At 43.9% G+C, this 17,933-nt stretch overlaps 1 protein-coding gene across 1 annotated transcript in view; it reads left to right on the forward strand.

Moving 5' to 3' along the window:
- LOC8028871 (protein MTO1 homolog, mitochondrial) overlaps positions 1–17,933 on the forward strand; it is a 38,654-nt gene that overhangs the window by 15,888 nt on the left and 4,833 nt on the right. The window contains exons 8-14 of the mRNA XM_042290718.1: positions 171–283; positions 1,466–1,539; positions 3,608–3,724; positions 6,198–6,328; positions 8,300–8,504; positions 9,294–9,456; positions 12,798–12,916. Coding sequence (XP_042146652.1) covers positions 171–283; positions 1,466–1,539; positions 3,608–3,724; positions 6,198–6,328; positions 8,300–8,504; positions 9,294–9,456; positions 12,798–12,916 — 922 coding nt within the window. The remainder of the gene's footprint in view (positions 1–170; positions 284–1,465; positions 1,540–3,607; positions 3,725–6,197; positions 6,329–8,299; positions 8,505–9,293; positions 9,457–12,797; positions 12,917–17,933) is intronic.

The following is a 17,933-nucleotide window of genomic DNA, read 5'->3' on the forward strand; positions in this document are numbered from 1 at the left end:
ACTCACACAAACTCTGATACATGTAGTCGAGAGATATTTTTTTACTGCGGTTGAATTCGCTCGTGTACCATATCATATCTGGCCCAAGTGGAGCCTTTTTTTAATTGCCAGGGTGTTTTACTTCTTCGTCAACACTTTCTGTTGCTGAGCGTACCTTGGTTCTTGCCCAGGCCGAGGACCAGGTGCCAATGCACCTGACCTATACAACGCCCGAGGTGGACGCACTGGTGATGGAGAACCTCCACCTGGACAGGCATGTGAAAGAAGAGATCACAGGTGTGAGGTAGGCTGGCTCCTCTGTCAATGTCCTCTTCCATTCTCAGTTCTGTGCTTCATTGTCTTTTTTTCTGCTTTTAAGGGCACTTCATACATGCTGCTGCACAATATTTTTAGTTTCTCGTCTTGCTGCATTTGTGAATGATCCAAGGCAGGTAATGAGAATGATGTGTGCCTGCGAAGGACTAGTGCTGAGAAAGACGAAGCTGCGCATTCGATGTGCAAGGCATGTTGCACGGATGCAAGGTTCTTCTCAAGCTTGAACGCCGAACCGACCTAGTCGAAGCTGGGACGTGTCTGGTGTATGTTCTAGGAATTCTACGATTGGTGGCAGCGGTCATACGGCAACGGTTACTACAATCCCTGTAAAGATATTCTCTCATACATTTTTACCGATGAGGAAAATCTAAATCCCGAACAAAACTTTTTAGTGCTGTTACTTTGCTGTCACATTTAATTCTTGTCACTACCCCAGATTATTACAAAAACAGTGATACAAAGAACTCGGAAATATTGTGTGACAGCACATGCGGGGAACACTCAAAAGGCGAAGAGGCAATGGGGAGTGGGGGACATTCTTCATCGGTAGCCTAGCAGTTAGTGCGTTTATAAAAAGTTGGTAATGTGGGTATCAGCAAAACATGTGTGTACCTGTGCTACATAAGTTAATGCTTGGAGAGTGCCCTCCAGCTATACTCCATTCACCCCTAAGCTGAAACTGCCATGGAAGCCACATCCTAATTGGACCAATCATACTCCTCTCTTCCGCCACGTGATCATGCTCCTGTCCATAGAGAGCCGGATCAGCTGATAAAAGGGATGCGGGTGTTTGATTCGGCAGGCATGTAGCTCCCACCGCAGTCTCAGCTTAGGGGTGAAGGGATTATAGAGTGAGCTGGGGGATTTGTGCTTTCCATGGGACAAGTCACTGGAAATCTGCAGCTATCTTTTTTTTGTTATTTAGTTCCGCCTTTTTTTCTGGGCATCTTGTTTGGTCATTTGTAATTACTATGTCAACTTTTGCAGATAGTGGTTTTCAGTCCTTTCTGATAAAATGAGTTGCTCACAGCCTCTGTAGCTTACCCCAGGATGTGAACCTTCCCTAGAATTGGCTATCTGCATGGGAGTTTGAAATCTGCATGCCAGTGGCCATTAACAATGACAGTGTTCGTCTTACTGCTCCCCCTAGGTACTGCCCATCAATTGAGTCCAAGGTCCTCCGTTTCAAGGGGCGATCTCACCAAGTTTGGTTGGAGCCAGAAGGTATGGCACGCTCACAAAGTTGTGGCCAGAAATCGTATTTAGGGGAAAGGACGGATCTGATTGAATCTTTCGTCCCTTGAACACAGTTTTGGGAATATGTTTCCCATATGCTGGTAGTGTTGTTGACGGAAGCTGCTTTTACTGGGAGCAGTGACTACCTCGACATCCACAATCAAAATAATTTGACTATTATTTTTACGCCCGCGGCGCCATTTCCAAAAGACATGAAAGTATCTTTCAAATAATTTTGACGTCCCTTGTTAAAATATTTACTGCCCTATTTTTACGTCTCCCGTCGAACTTTTTACCACAAACTGACCAAAGTTTTGACTTAGGAGCCTCAAACTAAAAAGTGATCGAAAGTGGCAATAAAAAAAATTATCACCTCACTTGCAGTCGTCACGGCATATTTTTACTACAAGTGTCATGCCATCGACTGCAGTTAATTTTTATAACCAGATTTTTTTAAGTGATCAGGAATAAAAAAAAAAACTTAAAAAAAACTCAGCTATCAAACTGCATTATTATCAATACATGATATATTTCACATTATTTATAACAGTTCAAATTAATTCTGAATTTCTTAAAAAATTGGGTTACAAAAATTGCAATCGATTGCGTATTTGGTGTCGGAAAATGCATGCTGAACTGCGACGCAGACTGCAAAATAATGTTTTGTTCGGTGCGTGGGAAGCTTTGTTATTTGTTTGTACCAGTCAGGAAATGTCGAGGAGAGAATGTTTGCATTCGCAACATTTTATTTAACATCCTGATCGTTTAGTAGCCGCCCCAGACTCGTCATACACAAACAAAAAGGAAACCCAAACGAAATGACAAACCCACGAATCAGATGCAAAACGAGACCATCGATACTTTGCAACCATTTGAAGAAGCGCTTGTGCAGTTGGGGAGGTGTGGATGTCCAAAAATCATTCAAAACTCTCAATGATACGTAGTGTATGTATTTACATGCGTTATGTATGGACAAAAGATAAAGGGAGATCGAGCTCACTTTTGTTGTGGGTTCAAACGTTTTTTTTTAAGAGTGCCCACTGAAGAAACTTGCAAGAGCACAGCATTGTCATCAAGCAATGTAACTCACATCTTAAAAAAATCGTTCAACTGTCGAGCACACACGCATGCCCTCACCAAATGGAACCTTTCTGGCGTCAAAAAAAAACCGAAGCTTCTTAGGCACATAACAGAGCAGCACATGACACCGACAGTACCGTTTACAAGCAAATAAGAACAAAACGGTTACCACTGACATTGACAGGAGACTTTGGAATAATGAAGCGACTATTTTGTTGGAAGACGTTACGAAAATGGAGTCGCTATTTTGACGCCGGACTTCAAAAGATTTTCGAAACTATTTTCAAATTGTACGGAAGTGACGTCGAGAAAGTTTTTGAAGTTATTTTGACGGGGGATGTCGAAATAGTCACCGCCTTTATATGTAACCCTTCTTTGCTCTCGGATGTAGCTAATTCATAAATTAAGCGAAAAGTCCCAACGTTCCAGTGTACTTTCATTATTCCTTTTCATACAGTATCTAAAGTATGATACCTGGTAGTGTAATGAACTAATTTAACCTTTCGGGAAAGGAGCAGGTTCCAGCCAGATTGCGAGCCTAAACCGTCGAAAAAGCACTGGCAAAAAGTTGTCCGTTTCAGAGAACGCGAAACAGCCAAGTTGGGGGAAACATAGCGTAAAACGTGCACGGGATCAGGCCGACTGCTGCAGTCGCCGGCATGATGAGAGCGGCAGGGGAGTCCTTTGGTCATCCCATCTCCGGTGCGAGCTTCCCTCCTTCGATAAGCGTCTTGGTTTTAGTCCAATAGCATCTTGGTTTTGATTATCGTTGGGGGCGTGTCTCTTTACACTTCTGGCTTCATCTCCGGCGGCCTCATGTCGCCTTCGGAAGCTTCCTACCTCTATGGGCCAAAGCTTGCATGCTGGAGGCAAAGGCGTTCGAAAGGAACGCCCTGCCGTTCTCGTCTCGTTGGCTATGTTGGGAGGAGCCGAGTCTAGATTTTTTTAAATCCCCGACCTCTCTTCGATACCTCAGGGCTGGACACTCACATCGTGTACCCCAACGGCATCTCTTGCACCCTGCCAGCGGACATTCAGCTCAAGCTGGTGCGATGCCTGCCGGGATGTCGCGACGTGGACATGATCAGGCCGGGTATGCCATCCCGTGCTTGGGCTCACGTTCTGTCGCTTGCTTGATCTCATCTTCAGAATGTGTGTTTGTGTTGTTTGTGACCCGGCTGGAGGTGCACGTCATCGGAGAGTGCATTATAGAACTGAAATGGCTAATTGGGCTAGTTGGTTGTGGTCCGTCTTCGCTGTACTATGCCCAAGAAATAAGGATGAAGCAGACGAGGACAGCCGGATATGGGTGTTTCTTGTGCAAGGCCCGATTTTAGTCGGGTTACTGATTTTTGACATTTATTTTTTAAATGATTCAGGGTAATTCATGTTTAGATTTGTTATGTAGTCAATACTTGTCAACATTGTTTCTTTATGCTATGATCAAGACTTGGCATAAAAATCTTGACTTAAACAGCGCAAATAAGTTACGTAAGGAAGAGACAACAGGAAGGAAAGAGCGCTGTTTCCTTCCTGTTGTCTCTTCCTTACGTAACTTATTTGCGCTGTTTAAGTCAAGATGTCTATCCAACTCGCTTAGCAACTCATTTTGGCATAAAAAATTGTAAAAATTGCGTCAGAACCAAACAGCAGCCCACAAAGTTAATCATGATTGCCGAGCATTGAGCATAAAATTTTCTGAGCATACTTCCTAGGAAAAAAATGGCATTATGATATGACCAATATCCATACTAATATCAATTCTTGGGTATTATTTACGAAGTATAGCTGAAATTAAATAAAAATAAATATGTAAAAATCTATCAGGTCTTACCGTATTTACTCGAGTAATAGCTGATCTGTTATGAACAAGGCCCTTGCGTCTACTTTCCCACAAAGCACATATACAGCCAATCATCGCGTTGCGCATAAATAACATAGCGAATAACCAGATTGAGAACACGAGTCTCTATACAAATGCAATCTTCACAGATGGTATCTTCGTGCGAAGACGTTATCTCTATCCTGTAAACTGCTGAAATCCTGCTGTCGCTCGCGGTTATTGGCAATCCGCGTGCTCTGAGGAAAAGTGAACTCTCAGGTTTTCTTCATAAAGAGTGCGGCTATTACTCAAGTAAATGCAGTATCTGCTCAATTTTTTTTGTTAAGGTTTTAAAAAACACATCATGTATAAATGTGTTGCTGCTTTATTTTGCAAATACAGAATCACATTGGCATGAGTGAGCACACATTGCAATGTGTCTAGCTCTGATGGGCCTTCTCAAGCAACCTTCAATAAGAAAACCCTTTGGGAGTTGCCAATATACCTCTAATATTTTTTTTTCATTCACGCTCGTACTAAGGAGGCACATTTACTGATAGCCAAAGCTAGGCATTTTTCGTAGCCTTAGATGTCCTCTATGCCATGCTTGTCATGGATATGCACACGCTAAGAAGGTATTTGATCTCTAATGAGTCTCTTATGAGAAAACAAAAGATAGAGTATATGTGCTCTATAGAACTAGATGCTACTCTGAATGTATTTCTCAAGATGTAGTGCAAGCAATCGAGTTATATTTAGGGTTCCGTGTTTTCAGTGTTAATTTTTCTTCAGATTCGGGCGTGTTTTTTCAGGGTTTATTTTTTACAACAGATTCGGCGCTTTTCAATATTAATTTTTCGTTTCTGGCAAAAAAGATCTGGGGTTGTTGTGGTTTATTTTGAAAAAAATAGTGCGCGGACATAGAATTCTCCATCCTTCAAGGAACATACACGTGGCCTGAATACTCAGGAAACGTCTCCATACCGATAATAAAATAAAACAAAACAATGTGTGTGGTTCCGAAGAAAATGGCAGCTTTGAGGGTGGTTCGTTGGGGGTTGTGTTTTGGGTGAACTGGAAATAAAGCTGTACATAAATATTTCTTTCCATGAGGGTTGAATTTTTCTCCTTCAGGGAGAGCTCGAATTCGGGGTTTATCGGTTTTCACCGATTTTGATCAAACTGACTCGGGGGTTAACTTTCGGGGTTTATCGGTATGTACCGGAAACACGGAACCCTAGTTATATTCCATCTCACAAGTGTCTGCAGTAAAGGCGACGGCACAGGCGTGAGAGCCTACCTCAGCAGAATGCTTTTGTTTTTACGAGAATAGGTGCATAGGAGGCGCTTTCCAAAGACACATGCTCGTACACGTGCCTTTGTCTACACTGCCGATGTTTGGGAGATGGAGTATAGAAACATCAGATAAAAGTGGTCTGAGTGTGTTCCACGTGCATCATATTTTTAATGTATCCGAACTCCTGGTAAGAAATTCTGCCTGCTACCTTACATGAATTACATTTATAGGAAGTACAAAAATAGACTAGGTTAAGCTGTGATGAAGGCCCAAAGCTCAATCATGTGGACTTGAGCTTGTAATGTTACATGACCACGTGAATGAGCGGATATTCTGTGGATTAATTTAGGTAGAATGATACGCTTGTTTATTTAACATTATAATGCGCTTTGGAAAATTGTTATTTAGGGGCAAGAAAAAATTCACAATGGATGTCCTGTCCATCAGGTTATGGGGTAGAGTATGACTTCATCGACCCCCGGCAAGTGAAGCCCAGCCTAGAAACCAAGGAGGTCCCCGGGCTCTTTTTTGCCGGACAGATCAACGGCACCACGGGATACGAGGAAGCCGCAGCCCAGGTTAGCTTCTCTTGCTTTTCCAGCTCGAAGGTCTGCGTCTTTATTAAGATTGGTGCAATGAAAGCTATTTACATGCTGTAAGCGGGCACCAAGCTTCTGCTCTGGAGAATTCCCCGCCAAGAGTGGGCATGCGGTGCGGGGGTGGGCCGCCTGCATGAGGATTATAAAAACTTTAAAAATACATTTTCCTAGAAATTGGGCAACTTCGTGTGTACTGTCAGCACAGAATGAAAAGAGTATGTATGCCGGAACACATGACCTTCGATGTATCCTGTACTACCTGGGGATCGAGTGATAAGACTGCGGAATAGAGAGGGAGCTGCGAGAGATTGTGCTTACTGGCACACCACTTTTATGGGCACATCCTCGCGGCCGCCCTTCTCTACTCCGCAGTTTTGTCGGCCTGCAGGTAGTGCAGCATCTATAGGGGCATTCACACGAGGGAGAAATTCCTCCCTTTGCTTCCCGGAATGCGCATCACGTGGTAACAACGTCGCACTTTTGCATGTAGCCACGCTGACATAGACATCCCAGGTGGATGGGGTAGCTTTTGCTCAGGCTGCACAAATGCTCCCAGCCTTGGCGTGGGATCTCTTTACAATTGGCAGTATTTTGTTCAGTTGTCTGGCAACTTCAGATTTTTCTCGCGAAAGGTCGTCAGTGTCATCGGGATCGCCTGACTTGTTGTGGCTTGTGCTGTTGCCCACGTTGTCCGAGGCATTCGGAGGAGTCTCTGATATGCATCTATGCCGCCCTCAAGCCGCTGCTCATACAATTAGTTTCTGATTGCACGTCCTTTGCTTGCATCCACCCATTCAAGAAGCATCTTTCTTTTAGCGTGAAGCAGTTCGTCGTCTTCTGCATCTAGCAGCATGGCTACCGTAACCGCGTATTGCCGTTTCATGTACACCTCCATTTTTCTACTCTTGCCGGCGCATACCGAGCCCCGTTGTCGAGAGTGCAACCACTAAGCGCACCTGATAACACCGACATCCCTCTCGGCTCCCCGCCGTTCGTGTGCATGCTGTAGTTGGAGAGAGAGTCTCGCCGGTTCCGTCGATCACCAACGTCGCGCACATCCCTTTCCGAAAAGTATCCCCCGTGTGAATAGCCCTTATCGAAGATCACGGGTTCTGGCGTTTGTATTTGATTCCATGCAGACAGCATCTATGTTACGCTATCTAGCAGGGGCGTAGCAAGTGGGGAGTGCTTATGGGACTTCAGCCACGCCCCCCCCCCCCCCCCGTCCCGAAATCCAGCCAGCCCTATAATATACACATGCATTTCAACTGCCCTACCCCTCTCCGCATCCCAAGTCATGAACATTCCAGCCACCTCAGCCCCCTGCGAAAACTGCAGACCATTATTCGGCAAGACAAACATCTTGGGGAAGGACAACAACAAATTGACCCACGAGGTGCTGGAGGCCTTCCACATCCTCCGTAAGGAGAGGAACTGTATTAGTGTAGAATCCGTGATGATTTACAAGGAAAGAGAATTCCTTCAACAGACAATGACGGGCCCACACGAACCTGGATGAACGAGCCACTATCATTCACGGGGCTGGTGGTAGATGCACGTGTCTGCAATGGATTTTTTTTTTTTTTTTTTTTTTTTTTTTTTACGTTAGTAAACACAGTTGTGTGTGGTGCTCTTTTCTGTCCTGTTTTTATTCTCTCTACTTCCTGCACTAAATACCTCGATATGTGTTTGTTGTTGCACTGGAGTGACCGACAAGCTAAGCAGCATGAAGCATGGTTAGTCCCAACATCTTATTGTGTTTCCACACCCAATTAGATTGCGGCGTTAGTTGATAAGAATTCAAAGGAATGAGTAACGAAGCAGCAGACATGAACATAAGGAGCTACGCCCCGTGTTTTTCAAGCTGTCGATTACTACAGCTGAACGTGACAGCAGTGGCTAATTTCTTATTAGGGCAGGGGAAAAGAGACCTAACTGCTTGCATGGCAGGGCATTGTGGCAGGGATCAATGCAGCCTGCCGGGTCCAGCGCAAGGACCCCTTTGTGGTGACCCGCCTGGAGGGCTACATCGGGGTCCTGGTGGATGACCTGACCACCCAGGGCACCCTGGAGCCCTACCGTATGTTCACCAGCCGGGCAGAGTTCAGGCTCTCGCTCAGACCCGACAACGCTGACCTACGGCTCACCGAAAGAGGTGAGCAGTTTTCTTAGAAAAAATGTCAATTTGTCTTTTGTGCTGTTTTTTTCGTGGTACCCACAGTGACGTTTCCAGTGTTCTTCCATTATTTTGCGCACTATAGGGTGGTTTTGCGTGACACACTTCCGACTCAACATCTCGCCGGATGCCAGGTTAACAAAGTTGCACATCGTGTTTTCCTGTGCATGGAGGCAGCGTTACCCAGCTGGCTCAAGTTTTTCCGCGTCGTGATCTGCTCTGTGCGACAGAGTAGTTGGCGACACGAAGGGGTGTCGTCTGGTACTCGATTTTTATACCTAGCATCTGTCTTTGTACGGAGTGCAGGCGAGCTGGCGCTCTGGAGGCTGATCTGTCGGTGACCAAAGTTGTCCCGCTAGCTGCCGCTGGGACGCATATTAGTAGACTCCGAAAGGGAAGAACGGATAGTAAGCGTGGGTTTCTGAGGTCTAAATGTGTTTCCGGTTGAACTCACTGACTCCTGTCGTCGGCAGAGCCACCCGGCATGCTGCTGCATTTTATTAACACCGGGAACTATGTCGATACCCGATCATGTTCGTGTAAGCTAATGAACTGGGAAAGTGGTAGACGCTGTTCATCGCCATGGCGGTACACGGCTGTTTGGAAGTGAAAAGGCGTTCGGTGAAACCGCCCTATGGACGGTGGAAAGCACGTGCAGTCAAAGCCCGCGGAAAGCAAGGAGCCCATGCTGGTGACGGAGCGTCTACTGGGCTCTTGTCGCCAACTAGGGTTTGAATCATAAAGTCAAACCTTTGCGTTGTCCCCCAGGGCATGAGGTGGGGTGCGTCGCGGCGGAGCAGTCGAGGGCCACGTGCGAGGTAAGGCGGATTCTGGAGGAGGCCCAGCACTTCCTGGGGTCCCAGGTGCAGTCTTCCCACAAGTGGAGTGACCTCATGGGCCTGCCGGAATCCACCAACCCTCAGTGCAAATCGTAGGCGCTTTTCTCGTCTTTCCCCTAACACTTTTCTTTTATTCTTATTTTTGTTATAGGAAGCTAAACCATAAAATTATTGCATGGCTAAGTACTCTAATTCTTTGTTGGATAACATTATGGAAGGAGTGCTGACACATCTCTCCTTTTGGCTGGCAATGTTCTCTGCTTCCATGATTTCTCTTGTCAGCTTGTCATAGTTCCTGCCTATGTTATCCTTCCATAATGTTATCCAACAAAGAATTAGAGTACTTAGCCATGCAATAATTTTATGGTTTAGCTTCCTATAACAAAAACACAGGAAAAAGAAGGAAGAAGAAAAGGGCAATTCTATGCCATAGAAACCCTAGTCCCAAAGAAAGACGAAAACGAAAATTGTAAATATAACGTAGAGTTGTCAGTCAGCGCTGTGTAAGTGGCTCTTTTTTTTGTCTGCATGAAAGCTTCGAGTGCTTGTTTTGAGGGTGCGCTGTTTCCTTGTAAGTCATGAACAACCAACTCGCCCGAACCTCCGTTTTAACATGTTGAAACCGACGCAGCTGTTGCCATAGCAACCCACCATGCAGTTGTACTCGACACAAGTGTGTGAATCGCCCTTGACAGTTGAGGGAGATGATGATGACTTCGTGGCGAGGCCGTGCAAAGGTTTTCATTTTAAAATATTTAGCGCTAATTATGGGCCATTCACTTTAAGCTGGACTGTGATATTGAGGAACTTTGAATTTCACTTTATTTTCAATCCTGTTAAAATATGTACTAGCCAACCCACTCTATCCCAAGACACTGAAACCTCAACAATGTCATTTCTAGTGTGCATAGTATGGAATTGGAAAACTTTTAGCCTGGATTCTTACCTAAAACTTTTAAGACTCTTCGGTATTTGATGCTCTTTGGTTCACTAGAACTTCCAATTTTCTTTTTTCAAAAAGATTATATATACTTAAATAAATGTATACATACTCCACAGTTCTCCTTTGCTTTCTCGTACCATTTGGAATGCTGCCACCTTTTTTAAACTTTGTTCACAGCTGGCATGAAATGGTCTAACAATATTCAGCCCAGCTTTGCCTTCTCTCTCTGCGTGTGTCAGTCTTTCAGTGTCTTTTCTTCTTCCACTTCCCTTTTTCTTTTTTCTGAAGGATGAAGGCGATTTCTAGTGCCCCCCCGAGGAAAATGTATGCATGACAGCTAATTATTCTCCTCAGATATTGGTTCATGAAAACCAGAGAAGCATATTCTAATTATTCACATAGTAGAAAGGAAAACAAATGAAAGTATGCAGAGCGCACTATTTCTATTTATTTATTTACAAATACATATTGTAGGTCCCACATGGGCCCGAGCAGGAGGGATAGCATGCATAATAAATACAATAATAATACACACAGCAAAACACAGGAATACAACGCATATGTATGAAAGTCTGCCTAATACGAATTATCATACAACATTAACAATATTTTGTAACCGGGGTTATTAAAAATCTGCAAATAAACCACAAAAAATGCAGTTCGGGACTATCCCTAAGGAGAAAACAACACAAAAAAAATGTGATAAACTTTAAACAATGGAAAATAAAAATAAAATAAACAACAGAAGCAAGAGCAAGTAGGGTTTAATGTGATGACAATGCTAGATTAAAAGACACAACAGAAAAGTGATCTCAGTTTCGGAGGCATCGTTTGGAAATTTATTCCAATCTTCGAGTGTTCTAGGAAAAAAAGAATTCTTGTACAGATTAGTTCTTGTGAACATGGGGATTCAGGCTAGTGAATGACAATGCCTTTTCTTGTGGTTGTGGTTGAATGCCCAGTCTATAGAAATAAAAGGGGTAAAAAGATTTTAACCAAGCTATTTTTTATTATTGAGCTCATCAAGTATACTAAGTTTCAGAAAAAGAACAGAACAACTTATGTAACTCTTGGAAGAACATCACATGAACTTTACGTCACAAATATAACTATATCTTTTGGTTTACTACTGTATCTTGGACAAACAAGGCACTTTCCATTTTAATGTAAGCACCAGAAACCTTTCTGGGTTCTATGAACACCTTAACCTCATTAGGTTAGTTGATTAGTAGGTCATTGCCAATGTAAAAACGGCCTATACATTTTAGTGCTGATAACTGCAGTATGCATACCATTTTCAAAAACACTCTTTTAGGGAAGTGAAAAAGGGTATATGAGAAGACGGTTTTGGAAAGGTATGTACTCATATGTACTCCTTTCGTAAACTGCCCAACGCTGTTGGTACAAACACGACTTTGGCGCTTTTTCGCATTTTACTTTAAAACGATACTGGTGGACAGCGAAATTTATCACTACAGGGTGAAACAAGGAGACGCCAGGCTCTTTAAATCAACCGGAAAATTCGGTTTCTTAAACTATTGCGCTACGACTTTGTGCAGCGTTGCCCACAGATGGTGTATTTTTTTTGTAAAATTTGCGAAGAGCGAACTTACCTGATGAAAAATTAAAGAAAGAAAAAGGCTTAGCTCTTATGGAAATGCAGCGATGCCACCGGTCTGCAAACAGCACGGCGCCGTTTCGCACGGGAGACAAGAGATGGCGCAAGTGGTCGCGACGCCAACTGCCGCCAACGAACGAGCAGACGACACCGAGAGCCGGCCCTTTTGCAGACAAGGAACTGCAGTTCCTTGCTGTGACCGCGCCCGTCTTTTTTGTTTCCGCAACTGTCGCCGCCTGCGGAACACGCACCGCTTTTGAGTCGAAAAGATTGTCTGCTAAAAAGGCCTGCTCCCGGCGCCGTATGCTCGTTCGTTGGTGGCGTTTGTTGCGCCATCTCTTGTCTCCCGTGCAAAACGGCGCCGTGTTGTTTGCAGACCAATGGCGTCGCTGCGTTTCCATAGGAGCTAAGCCTTTTTCTTTCTTTACTTTTTCCTCAGGCAAGTTCGCTCTTCGCAAATTTTACAAAAAAAATACACCATCTGTGGGCAACGCTGCACAAAGTCGTAGCGCGATAGTTTAAGAAACCGAATTTTCCGGTCGATTTAAAGAGCCTGGCGTCTCCTTGTTTCACCCTGTAGGTTAATACCCAAACGAAGCACTTCCTACCACTATAGTATTTTTGATGACAGTCCTTCAATACTGATAGAAAGACAGAAAACTGGCGATGGCACGAAGTGTACATACATCATATCTTTCTTTATTTTACTGGGGGGTATATAAATTGTAATTTACTCTGTACTTGACTTTATCTACCCTGAGATGGGCCTCATCAAACACTGACATTTATAAAACTGCAGTCTCACAGGAAATCTACCTCATGCAGCTTCTATATGAATCGTCTGATTTTTTCTTTTTTTTTTTCTTTTGCAGTGCCTTGGAAATGTTGGGAAATCCAGACGTTACCATTGAACACATCACCAGCCTCTTCCCGACAGAACTTGAAGCTGTGAGGTCTCGACCTGATCTCATGAAAAGGCTTAAAATCGAAGGTGAACATCTAGTTTTAACTCATTAGGTTCTCCACTTAAAATTACTGTGAACACTCTGCTAAATATTCTAGCCTTCGAAAATTTACTCCTTTCTTGTGGTTACTGGTTCGTTCTCCGAAAATTTCTGAAAGTGGCAAAATTGTGCGATATATACCATTTCTTTTCAAAATAAAGTTCAAAATTATAGCCTTTATTGTTTAAACAAAAATTTACTTTCGTGAGCTCCCAGTATTTCTTTCTCTCGTTTTTGAGTGATTCAAAGGTTTATAGGGCTTGTTCCATTTTGGGCGGTAAAACACACTTAAAAATTAAACTTCCGTTATCTTTACAACTTTTTGTAGTACCTGGTGCCGACGGCATGTGACCAAGAAAAAGTGCAGGGAAATAGCGCAAAGATGCCGCCACATTGCAGGGCAATGCTGGGAGCTCGAGCCAGGAGACGCTCTTTCATGTGCTTCGGAGCAAAAAAGAGTGAGAAACATTGTGCCACAAGATGGCACGATGTCACTAGAGCACTATGTAGCTCCTTGGGAGCAGAGTAGCACAATCTAGAATGCCATCTCTTGGCAACTAGCAGCGAACGCCCGGAGGTTCCAACTCTGATCAGAAATGCATGGGGAACGTGAGAGGATCATTGTTTCTTCAATATTGGGGGATGTATGGAACGTCAATACTTTTCGACATAATAAAGGAACATTTTAGTATCATTTGTGCTAAGTTGCGTGCCATGTAAGCACGTAACTTTTTTAAAAAATTGCCTGAATGGCAGTTTGCAGCAGACGACGCGGTGACATCACAGCGACGTTGCACCATCCACGTGACCCGCTCCGGCCAACCCAGAAAGTTCCTCTCCGCTGCGCACGAAAATCGTCTGCATCAAACGCCATTGCCTTGGAAATTGCCTTCTCAAAATTTTCACACGCATCCGATATTATGAAAACTTTGATATAAAGTGTTTAGTGCTTTAGCAACTTCACGACAGACTAGTTTTGAAAAGTGTGAACTCGGCGTTTATTTTTAATTAGCCTTGTTGCGTTGATCTCCATGTGTTCTCCTATAAAGCGGGCCGCCTCCTGGAATTCTGAGTACCACGTGACTCGCGCCGAGCTGCTCTGTCGGCCATGTTGTCGGCAAAACACGCCGATCAAAGGATTGCGCTACTCTGCTTTGTAGGAGCTATATGATGCTCTAGATGTCACCACCCCAATGTAGAGCAACTATGCTCAATTTGTTTTAGGATTGCACCTGTTTTCAACGTATGTATTTGCCGTCCCTGAACTATGAGGTAGGAATGTTTTTAGGTGGTGTATACAGTCCCGTAGGCATCTGGCCTCAAACTTTTGCTTAGGGGTTTGCAGCGAATGTGAAACTATGGGTTTGAGACCAGCGATTGCACTGTGGTGACAGCGGTGACACCATTGATTGTAAGAGCCATGGCTACTCGAGTTCTCAACGTCCTAGAGGCAGCTTCGCAATTGTCAGCCACAGTGGAAAAGCACAAACTGCACTAATATGACAAAACTTTGCCCAGTCTGGCTTCAGTGGCAGCTGACCTACTGCCCAGCATTTTTGATTTACTAATACCTCTTTTAGTGGACATCCCAGCATCATTTTGGCATAATCTTTTGGCTAGATCAGTCATTCATTTTGGTCCATGCTTTGGGCATAGTTGCTTTTTAATACAAGATTCAGTTTGGGCACAATTGATACCTATTTCAGGGAATCGCTGATAAACAGCGGTGAGACTTAAAACATTCAGGAAAAAGAGGGGAATACACATTGATCGGAGACAATCTATTCTCCTTGTTAAGCAGTAAGATGAAAAGATGGGCCAGAGAACAAGAACCAGAAAGTGAGCAGGCAGTGTGCTGCTAACAACTCAACTTCAACGTGAAAAATAGAAACGAATATGCCTTCTTATCACAATGGTAATGCAATACATATTCAAATTGTTCATGTGATAGGTGTAATGACGGAGCACCGATGCATTTTGTTTCCTTTCAACAAGCGAGCTTGATCAAGCTCACTGGTGAAATGGAGTGCGTCAGCATTTCGTTTCATCGCCATTTGAGTTGTACGAATGCACAGCTCACATACACCTCAATTGTGCCCAAATTGGGGAAACAATTTACTTTGTGGAAGGCAGAGTGTCGAACCGAAATTTTTATCGGTTCGGTTTCGGTTCGGGTTCACGGCTTTCGGTTCGGTTCCGGTTCAGTTCCGGGGAGCAAAAAATAACGGTTCAAACCGGTTCGAACCGGTTCGAACCGGTTTGAACCGCTAAATTGAAAATATATTTTTCGCGTTGTTCTGGCAATATACACTGTTTACGCCGTGAAACGATTAACTATATAGTTTCTTCGATCGTCCGCGCAGTTTACTTTTGTTTTTAGGTACCAAAAATATTAAATTCAGTTATTTAATTTCGACGCAAGAGTAGAAAAAATCTACATTAACATATATAACGTCGTGTTCATACGACTCCACATCCCTTTGTTTACCAGTAACATATATTTTACTTGAATCAAAATCTTTAAGTACAAGAGTAAAGAGTTGAGCTGGTTGGTATATACCTGTAAATAGATCAGCTTCAAATTTAGAACTATACTGTATTTTATTGTGCTTTCTTCGTGTTTAAGTAAAATTCTAACGTTCAAGCTGATCTATTTACACGGTATAAAATGTTGTCGCAAAGTGATGTAGGTCGCCTAAGATACCCGTGATTGGTACAACTTTGTGTCGCAGTGTTAAAAATGAAATCGTGATTGTGTCCTTGAGCTAATTAATTAATTACATCACATAAAATTATCAAATGAGCACCTCGTGATCATTGTAATTATGAAATAAGGTTTACGAAATACACTTCACAATATATATGTATATGATGACGACACAACTGAGCTAAAAGCAATGAAATTTTCAGAATGTAATAAAAGTTTTAGGATAATTCCTTTCAGTCTATTTTTTATAGAAACACCGAGCGGCAACCCAAATGCTTGTTGTTCTAACCAAACATTGTTTACACTCAGCACAGCATGCATGCCACTAATCATGCAACAAGAAGTAATCACAGTTGTTCACTCTAATCTATACGCACCTTCGCACTCAGATCCTTTCTCGCTACTTCTTTTCATGGGGAACCAGTTCATCATTCCCGCTAGGACAACCTCCCCTGCTTCTCTCACGCCACCTCTCTCTCTCTCTGTCTCGAATCTGACCCGAAATAGCGCTTTCCCAAGTGAACATTTTCTTAAGCAGAATACGCTGGCATAGTCTGACTGTTGAGGTTTCTTAATAATTGGGTTGTGTGTGTGTTTATACAGCCTAGAACTTGGTCTGCCTCACAGGGGCGACGAGTCTCCCAGCTGTAGATGAGAAATTTAGCCAGTGCGGTACAGCCGCTAGCCTGGGGTCTTTAACGTGCATCACGCAGTAGTGATACACGACCGCACGCCGGTACGATGCTCATCCAGATCGAAACGGGCAGGGGTGGGGGCTTGAACCCAGGATCCCTGGGTTCTGCAGCGCGAGCTTTCGCTCCACGTGCTCCGAGCTGGTGTGCGCTAGACCACTCGGCCACCGATCCCCCTGTTGAGGTTTCTTCTTGACAAGATGCCGGTCAATTTAATTTGCAAATGAGCATGACCTTTGCTAACTGATGATTTTAACTCGATAGCGTTAAGAAGCTCATGTCGCATAAAAGCCGATGTCGGTGGTGACACTGAAAAATCCTGATTGGTCGATAGGTTCATGACGTCAGAGCTACATACCCTCGTGCAAGAATTTCAAGCAGCCCACAATGCTCACGGGAAACGTGACATCACGCGTGGAATGAGAGTGAATAAAACATGGCATGTAATGCGAATTAAAGGTCGCCGTATGTCTCAAATGATTTCACTTTTGAAATTAATTATTTTGCCTTTAAGAAAAAAAATTAAGAATATTAGGCGGGATTCGAATCCACGACCCCTTAGTTGCGAGTCAGATGCTTTTCACCAGGAACGGCGCGAGCGTCTGACACGACAAAAACGTGCTTTTTGGTAAGCTACCGCGCTCCATAACTGACGACGGCAACCAGACAACCGGCTTGCCGGTTGTCTGGTTGCCGCCGTCGCGCATAGATGGCGGCAACCTCTTCAGCCTTTCCAGTCTGGCTTGCCGACTTGCGGCCGGCCATTACTTCATTTACACCATAGTACAACTTCGCTGGTCTTCCTTCTTCACCAGAGTGGAAAGGCTGAAAGTATCTCTGAGGAATTGCCTCCTCCGTTGGTGTGTGTTCATTCGACAAATTTATTTGACACTTGTTAACCGCAACCCTTCATTGATTTCATTTTGCACCCCGTGAAGTTTAGATGGGTCATAAAAACGACATCAGGTTGGAATGTTCATGACTTTTCCGAGTCGTACTGGTCCTCCGACCCAAGTACACTCGCACAGGCCGCCACTAATTCAGAAGCTTCTTTGTCACGGTGAAATTGCGAGGATTAAATGAGACTATTTCTTTTAGTCTTGCTTTCCCATGATGTCGAAATTGTAGGATCAATACCACCCGCCTGACGACAGTCGATCGCGGCTCATGGATTGGACAGGAGGACTGCGTGAGCACAGTACATCGGCTCGTAACAATCAATGTCTTGGCAGGCATTTGGGTAGTGGCTCGTGTCCAACCACTGCGTGCTGAGAATAGCCGAACTCTAACAATGCCTAGAGCTGAGCACGCGTTTTCTTCCTTTAAAACCCCAGCGCGGGAATATGATTAACGTTGGCGGCATAAGATAGGCACCAGGCCACATGGCCGCTTCCGGCTCCGAGTTGAGGGGATGAACGATGCTCATATTTCTCGAATTTTTTGGCGACTGCCATTGCTTAGAAAAAATAGCAAAGCCAAGTTCAAGCAGTTATTAACGCTAGGGTGGTGATCCTGAGTAGTATTTAGTGACGTATAGAAATATTTTTATAGCTCCTTTAAGCAAAGTACAGAGAGAGTCGAAACTTGGGCAATAACTTGAGAACG

The sequence above is a fragment of the Ixodes scapularis genome, unplaced genomic scaffold (assembly GCF_016920785.2).
Source record: "Ixodes scapularis isolate PalLabHiFi unplaced genomic scaffold, ASM1692078v2 PGA_scaffold1__304_contigs__length_218370807, whole genome shotgun sequence".
NCBI classification, from domain to species: domain Eukaryota; kingdom Metazoa; phylum Arthropoda; class Arachnida; order Ixodida; family Ixodidae; genus Ixodes; species Ixodes scapularis.